The sequence below is a fragment of the Camelina sativa genome, chromosome 7 (genome assembly GCF_000633955.1).
Source record: "Camelina sativa cultivar DH55 chromosome 7, Cs, whole genome shotgun sequence".
In the NCBI taxonomy this organism is placed as follows: Eukaryota; Viridiplantae; Streptophyta; class Magnoliopsida; order Brassicales; family Brassicaceae; genus Camelina; species Camelina sativa.
The window spans coordinates 28,283,144-28,291,528 of NC_025691.1; the positions used below are offsets into that span (position 1 = coordinate 28,283,144).

General features: G+C 32.3%; 3 protein-coding genes across 3 annotated transcripts in view; all 3 read left to right on the forward strand.

Annotated features, from left to right (window-relative positions):
• The window catches only part of LOC104703027 (glycine-rich RNA-binding protein GRP2A-like), a 1,449-nt gene extending 914 nt beyond the window's left edge, over positions 1-535 (forward strand). Inside the window, exon 2 of the mRNA XM_010418955.2 lies at positions 13-535. Coding sequence (XP_010417257.1) covers positions 13-408 — 396 coding nt within the window. The 3' untranslated portion in view covers positions 409-535. The remainder of the gene's footprint in view (positions 1-12) is intronic.
• On the forward strand, positions 4,275-5,868 carry LOC104705030 (chaperone protein ClpB4, mitochondrial-like). Its single transcript, XM_010421023.1, has 3 exons — positions 4,275-4,475; positions 4,554-5,486; positions 5,587-5,868. Exons 1-3 carry the CDS (start codon positions 4,275-4,277, stop codon positions 5,866-5,868), a joined length of 1,416 nt encoding a protein of 471 aa, XP_010419325.1.
• LOC104705031 (protein CHROMATIN REMODELING 35-like) overlaps positions 7,096-8,385 on the forward strand; it is a 5,006-nt gene continuing 3,716 nt past the window's right edge. Inside the window, exon 1 of the mRNA XM_010421024.1 lies at positions 7,096-7,204. Coding sequence (XP_010419326.1) covers positions 7,096-7,204 — 109 coding nt within the window. The remainder of the gene's footprint in view (positions 7,205-8,385) is intronic.

Genomic DNA, 8,385 nt, shown 5'->3' on the forward strand with positions numbered 1-8,385 from the left:
TTTCTGGATCAGATCATCATTGATCGTGAGAGTGGGAGGTCTAAAGGGTTCGGATTCGTGACTTTTAAAGATGAGGATTCGATGAGGACTGCGATCGAGAGAATGAATGGTCAAGAACTTGATGGTCGTAGCATCACTGTTAACGAGGCTCGGGCTCGTGGTTCTGGTGGTAGTCGCGGTGGTAACGGCGGTGGATATAACCGTGGAGGAGGTGGTGGTTATGGAGGATCTGGTGGCGGTGGTTACGGAGGTAGACGTGATCAAGGTGGTTATAGTCGTGGCGGTGGAGGAGGCGGATACGGTGGCGGTGGTGGTTATGGAGGTGATCGTCGTGACGGTGGTGGAGGTTATGGTGACGGAGGTTACGGTGGTCAGGGACGATCTGACGGTGGAAGCTGGAGGAATTGAGCTTTTTGTGTCTTTTGACTCTTTTGTTGTTTACTTATGGTTCTGGATTTGGTCTTTGTTTATGTGGTTTCTCATGTTTAGTTTCATGCATAAAAACAAAAATAAATGGTTTGATGCTTTTGGTTCTTCCCACGTTCAAAGAGTTAGGTTGCAGATTGAATCAATTCAGTAGAGTCAAAAGCTAATTCCAATTCATAGGAAACTAAAGAATACGGAGTGGTTGCAATAACTGAAATGAAAGTTCCTAGTAAAGTTCTAGTAAAGTCTCTTTTATTATAGACCAGATGGTTGGTTGTTCCTTAATTAGCCGGTTTCATCGTCTCACATATATAAGAATTTTGGTGATGGGTCCTTCTTACCAATTCTTAAGGGACCCTAACTCTGACCATTCTTACAAGTACATCCTATGACTGTTCCTAGAAAACAGAGCCGGCTCTTAAGTTTACGAAGACCACAAGCAAATGAACAAAATGGACTGCTCTGCATATTTTTATTATAAAGAAATTAACCAAAAAATGCCAAAACAAATTAGATGTTAAACAAAAAATTTAGGTTATAGTGTACCAATTAGAAATCAACAGTTAAGCCCATCTCTTATGTTATATTTTGGTATAGTGTCCTAGTAAATAAAATCTTATGCGGCATCTTGATTACATGTAACAACTTTAATAAAACTCATCATTTTATTCCTCAAATCAGTTTTTTTCTGTTGAAAATTAACAAGTCAATGAATGTTTAAGTCTTTAAGACAACCTCCCTACAAAAATATGAAGCTTTTATACTCCTGTTATCAAAGAAACTGTTGGAGAATTGCTTGGTGCCTAAAAAATAATACTTTAGTTTTAAAATCTATTTTTTTTGTTAAAACCTCTAATTGTTGAGATCGAGTACGAGTCTTGGTCGAGTAGAAATCAAGCAAATTGACGTTATTGAACTTCAACTAAACAAATTATTTTTTTTTCCAAAATTTAAACATCCAGTTTGGAAACACCAATAGAAACTTTACTATTAAGATGCTTTGTAAGGTAAACCTAAATTGACAATTAAGCACAATTTTTCAAATATCAGAACTTAAATTAGAAAGCAACCATTTATACAACCAAATTGTTACATAGATAGTGAGTATTTTGATATGATAAGATATATAGAACTTAATGCAAAAGATAAAAATAAATGTAAATTTGGATCGGATAGAGTTACTCCAATGATGTAAAGGTGACAGTTCCTAAATATGAGTAACTTGCATTTCCTTTTTCTTACGGAGTCTAAAATTTGTAACATTGGAATTACTTGACCGAATTCACATTTTCCCTCATCCTTTGCACAAAACTATTATGAAATCTCATCATATTGAGATACTCAATTTTCTATGCAAGAACTTGGCTCTCGAAACTCTGCATTCTAGTTCAAGCTTATATATCTAAAAAAGCATTCCTTAAGATCAGATTCATGGTTTATCTTAATAAACAACTAAATACTAATCATCTATTTGTGCTTCCAAAATAGATGTTTAACTTTTGTAAAAAAAATTATTTTGTTGAATTGAAGGTCCATGACGTCATGTTGCTTGAGTTATACTCTGCCAATGCTATTACCCGATCTAAACAGTTAGAAGTTTTTATGCAATTGATTTTAAAAGAAAGCATTATCTTCCTAGGCGCCAAACAATTTTCCAACATCGTCTTAGATAACAATGGCACAGAAGCTTCATATATTTGTAGGGACTCTTAAACATTCTTATCTTCAACAGAAGAACTAATCCAAAGAATGAGATGATGAGTTTTATCTAGGTTGTTTCATGTATCAAGACGCCAAATCAGATTTTACTCACTGGGATACTATAACAAAACAACAAAAAGAAAATTCTCAACATTCTTAAAGTTGTCTTACTGAGTTTATAAAGTGCAACCAAACTAGAAAAAAAAAAGAAAAGAAAAAGTTTGTGAATGTATTAATGCTGACACCAATGAACGATCGTCACCGAATTTGAAAATGTCCTTGTTTGATAAATTGGAAGAAAAATTTCTTAGTCGGGATTCTGATCATCGATACAAGATTGATTACTTTAATGAAGTAAGAACACTAACAAGTTAAACTATAATAAAAAAAAAAAAAAAAAAAAAAAAAAAAAAAAAAAANATTTCTTGAAGCCTAAGGTTGATGGTCTTTAAAGTGGAACTAAAAGAAACTTCGATGGAAAGAGTTTCAAAACCTAGTCTAAGCTGAGAAATAAGAAGATTGACGAAGTAATAGGGTTTACACAAATATGGATTCTTGTGCTGATTTTAAAGAGTTTATACAAGTGTCTTTGTTGAAGCAATATCAAATATCTAATTTTTTAAAACTTTTCTGATTCAAATTTTTGGTGGCATCCATCAGATCATTCTTGCTGATGCGACATGGACTGTGTTATGTTCGACGTTATCACCAATCCTTGTACAACTCAACATGTCATATAACTGACTTATAAACTTATAGTAGAGAAAAAAAAGAAATACAATTTTTTTTTGATATGTAAAATTCAAAACTCCACCTTTCTGATAAAGGAAGAAAAAAAAAAACCCACTTGGTCAAATATACTATAGATCTTTTGTGAAAGACATGAATTGGCTACAAAAAAAGAAGAAGAGATGAACTTATAAAAAATTAAGTAAGTTGCATCAATTTCTGGTGAGTATTTGAAGCAACTGTTTATCAAAAGTAGTGATGTTTGATTGATTTACAATTCATTAGTTTAATCAATTTATTTTATTTAAAGAATCTATAATCGTTCATACTCTAATATAAAATGACTCAAATTACGATATAAAATCAACAATTAAAACTAACCTTTAGTGTGTGACATTGATTTTACCCATCATATGAGAAGATATAGGATAGTAATCCTCAGACGTTTTCTGATGACAGAATCGGCTTTGTTTCCCGTAAATCCAAATTTTAGAATCTATCTCTCTAATGACTGGAATTCAATATTTCTTTTGTGAGTGTTTACATATCTTTTCTCTCTCGGCTTCTCAATATTTTTTGGGAGCAATGCGACAACCCTTTATGCGCCGATGAGAGAACTCCTCGATGCGGTTTTTGACTGAGAGAAGACTTGTTTTAGTTGTTATCTATATCGTATATGATGTGTTTATATAAAAGAAACTAAAGAGAACAAAAAAAACACAAATTATAAGATAAGGCTAATTTTTTTAAAAAAATGAGGAAATACACCATTTTCGGATATCGGGTTTAGATTTTTTGGTTTAATTTATTCATTTTTGGGGTTTGTTTAAAGTATTAGGCTAAAGTTTATTAATTATAGTTTAGGGGGTTTAGTTTTAGACTATTTAAATATCTTCTTATGATTTTTTTGTCAAATTTTTTTTTAACTGACTCAAAAGTGTTATTTAGTCAACTAATTTTAGTATAAATCCAAACTTAGCTCTATTTAGTTAGTACCAATAAAGAAAACATTGTTAAAAATTCATTGTAGTCAACAAATTACAATAGGTGTATATTTGAGTTTGAATCTAGTTTGCCTGGATTAAACCAGATTCAGAATTTTATATCACATATAAATTTAAAAGAAATATGTAAATTCCACATAACTAATATATATTATATATTATATATATATAAATATAAATATATATATATATTAATATATATGTTTATATGTGTGTATGTATGAGTGTGAAACATAATATATTTTTTTTAAAGTTAAAAGAAACATAAAAACTTCAAAAATAACTTGTAATCTAACATATCATTAAAAATCATTAAAAAAAAAATTATACATTTTAGCAAAAAAAAAAAATGAAAACCCCAATTCCCATGTTTTTCAATTGTTTTAAATGGTTTCATAACTGGATTCAAAAAGCATGGTCGCCCATCTAATTAGCGGTTCAACTCGGGGCCCCAAAAGGCTTTCTTTGAAAATGGAAACTAATAAAGCTTCAAAAGAGCGGCTACAAAAGATTGAGAATGATTTGATCACGCTCAAAGACAAACAGATTAGATTCAGTGAGCAATGGCAAATAGAAAAGTCTCTTATTGCTAGAATACGTTCATTTAAAGAAGAGGTAGTAAAATATATCTTCCTTAATATGGTACAAAATATTTGACCTAATGTCCTCTAAAACATATTCTATATTGTACAGATGGATGAAGTAAACCAGGAAATTGAGTACGCTGTATGGGAATCTGATGAAAAACGTGTTGATGAGCTTAAGTATGGAACACTTGTATCCCTTCAACGCCAGTTAGAAGAAGCTAAAAAGAACCTCGTGAACTCTCGCGAATCTGAACTGTCACTAGTCGAAGAAGAGGTAACTGACCTTCACATAGCAGCGATAGTAAGCAAGTGGACTGGTATTCCACTGTCTAGTCTTCAGCAATCTGAGAGAGAAAAGCTGGTCATGTTGGAACAAATGCTCCACAAGAGAGTTATAGGTCAAGACTTGGCTGTAGAATCAGTAGCAGATGCTATCCGTTGTTCGAAAGCTGGTCTTTCAGATCCTAACCGCCCAATAGCCAGTTTTATGTTCATGGGTCCAACAGGTGTTGGTAAAACCGAGCTTGCCAAGGCTTTATCTGGATATCTTTTCAACAATGAAAACGCAATAGTGAGGCTAGATATGAGTGAGTACATGGAAAAAATTTCAGTCTCACGTCTCGTTGGTGCACCACCGGGCTATGCGGGTTACGAAGAGAGTGGGTTATTAACTGAAGCTGTTCGGAGGAGACCTTACTCAGTGGTTTTGTTTGATGAGATCGAGAAAGCTCACCCTGATGTCTTTAATGTCTTGCTACAACTACTAGATGACGGAAGAATAACTGACTCTCATGGGAGGACAGTAAGTTTCACAAACTGCTTTGTAATAATGACTTCTAATATAGGGTCTCAACACATACTTGAGACTATTCGCAGCAATAATGAAGATAGCAAAGAAGCTGTTTATGAAATGATGAAGCATCAAGTTGTGGAGTTAGCAAGACAAACGTTCAGGCCAGAGTTCATGAATAGAGTTGATGAATACATAGTTTTCCAACCTTTGGATTCAAGAGAAATATCGAAAATCGTGGAGTTGCAAGTAATTTACTTTTTTTACGCATTTGGTTTTTAGTTTTTTTAAACTTTTTTATTAGCTTTGGTTTGGCATAAAATTTTCTTGGTTACCATTGGTGGTGCAGATGATACGAGTGAAGAATAGATTGGAACAGAATAAAATTAATTTTCAGTACACGAAAGAAGCGGTGGATCTCCTTGGTCAGCTTGGGTTTGATCCCAACAATGGGGCAAGACCAGTGAAGAGAGTGATTGATAAGATTGTGAAAAAGGAGATCGCCGTCAAAGTCTTGAAAGGAGAGTTTGCACAGGAAGACACTATTCTTCTGGAAGTTGACCACACAAATAACAAACTGGTCATCAAGAAGCTCGAGAATAATGCTCCCATTGAAGAAATGGCAGCTTAAATCATACAAACAAAATTAAACTAACGCTGTTACAATAAGTTATAACTCGTTTTTCCTATGTTTCGTAGATTTTATAAATTTAGTGCTCTATCTTCTAAAACGTACAGATGCCGATGTTTAAAGGAGTTTGGTCAAAGGCACATAGAACCATATCAATTCATCCGTTTGTACAAGGTGATATTTTGGGATTTTTTGCTTCAAGAATCAACAACTTCTTTTCGCAAGCTGCTCAATGCAAAGAAGTCGGCTTTGTTAGAGGTCGAAATATGAACTTCCGAGCTACACTACGCGAGCCTACTTGAAGATGATTTTTATCAGTTGGATTAGCTAAATCTTCACTGAAGTCGACTGCCTTCATTACTAATATAGAAAAGACAAGCTGAAGTTTAGCTCTATCTCCGTGTCTAGACCAATGCCCGTTTATTTCTTCGATTAAAAACTTATAATAATTTGATATGGCACTAATTAACACATTAAAAATCATAATGTGAGAAGCTTTGCAAACAAGTTTGACAAAGATGTTGCCCCAAGTAAGAACGTGGATGTAATGAAGGAGGCATGTTTTATTTTTTACCTTTCAGATCATGAAAGAATCCCCTACTACAAAGAGATCAACAAAGAAAGAAGAGGTCTCTCTTCTACTGAACTGGAGTATCCCTCAATGGTATTGACATATCAATAAACCAAACCAAAATAACCGAACCAATTTGGTTAACCAAGAATTTCAGTTAGTTTGGTTCAGTTCTCAATTAGCCAATTTTTTAAAAATATTTGGACTATGCTGTTTAACAAAAAAAGTTAAGACAATTTTTAATAACTGAACTACCCGAGGAACCAAACTAACCAAAATACCCAAATCTAACCAAAATTATCTCAAAATAACCGGAAAAAAAACTGGATTTAAAAGAAAAACAAAAGTTTAATTAATTTTGGTTTTGAAATCTCAAAAACTGATCTAACCGAGGAACTAACCAAAATTTATTTCTTAATTTTGATAAGATTTTTAAAACTAAAAATACTGAAAAAAATCGAACTAACCAAACCAAACTAAAAGAAACCAAAGTATCAAGGCTACAAATTGACTATATTTCTACTTCAATCACTTGGTATTCAATAAAATAGTGACAATCAAGATGCATTTCTTATTCCATGTACTGAAAAATAGTTGTCAAACACTGAATAAGATAGTGATGGCGATGAAGATCGTTTCTAGGGTTTGGACTTTAGATGTTTGATTACGGTGGTGAAGGGGGATGGAGAGGCGGTCTCTCTTTTCCTCTTGGGAGATGGGCGGAGATTTCCTTGTTCTTGGATGGGATACATCCGATGTTTCAAGGTTCGACCTCTTTTGGGGGGATTATTGATTCTACGGGTTGTGGCACTGCAGATATGGGTTGACTTTATTGTGGAATTTCGATGGATTTGTGTTATTGGGCTTCTGGATTGACTGTTATTTTCTGTGGGTTATTGGTTTGGACATATAAGCTTTTAGGATCACTCCTCCTCTTGAATTATCAAAACAAAACAAAAACCATATCATACGTGTACATAGAATATGACAGCTACATTTGATTACTACAGCTAGATACAAAATAATAATAAAAATTACTATCTACTTCTTCTTTTTATTTTGGGAAAAATATCTACTATCATCCAACTAAGAATATATATTTCCTATCCTGCTTTTGGATTAAATTTAGTTTTCTATAAAAAAAAAATAATAATAATAAAATAATAAAAATGTAAAACCAAAACAAATGAGAGAAAGAGTATCATAGATTTGATATTATATGTAGTAACCAAATAATCCAATAATAAATAAATTAGTTGTTTGGTGAAAAATTATAATCAAACGGTATTTCAAATTTCGTATAAGTCATTTTTTTATTACCAGATTTTTACAATCTATAGATTTACTTATACAACGACCGATAGATATTGTGATTTTGTTTTACGCGGAAACATTTGAAATTATAGTATTTCAAATGTTTCCGCGTAAAACAAAATCACAATATCTATCGGTCGTTGTATAAGTAAATCTATAGATTGTAAAAATCTGGTAATAAAAAAATGACTTATACGAAATTTAAACTACCGTTTGATTATAATTTTTCACCAAACAACTAATTTATTTATTATTGGATTATTTGGTTACTACATATAATATCAAATCTATGATACTCTTTCTCTCATTTGTTTTGGTTTTACATTTTTATTATTTTATTATTATTATTTTTTTTTTATAGAAAACTAAATTTAATCCAAAAGCAGGATAGGAAATATATATTCTTAGTTGGATGATAGTAGATATTTTTCCCAAAATAAAAAGAAGAAGTAGATAGTAATTTTTATTATTATTTTGTATCTAGCTGTAGTAATCAAATGTAGCTGTCATATTCTATGTACACGTATGATATGGTTTTTGTTTTGTTTTGATAATTCAAGAGGAGGAGTGATCCTAAAAGCTTATATGTCCAAACCAATAACCCACAGAAAATAACAGTCAATCCAGAAGCC

What these genes read in the sequence shown, in the direction of transcription:
- LOC104705030 (XM_010421023.1), top strand. Translation starts at nt 4,275, where the DNA reads ATGGTCGCCCATCTAATTAGCGGTTCAACTCGGGGCCCCAAAAGGCTT. An exon ending in TACGTTCATTTAAAGAAGAG is followed by an intron (nt 4,476 to 4,553) that starts GTAGTAAAATAT and finishes TATATTGTACAG; the next exon opens with ATGGATGAAGTAAACCAGGA. An exon ending in CGAAAATCGTGGAGTTGCAA is followed by an intron (nt 5,487 to 5,586) that starts GTAATTTACTTT and finishes TTGGTGGTGCAG; the next exon opens with ATGATACGAGTGAAGAATAG.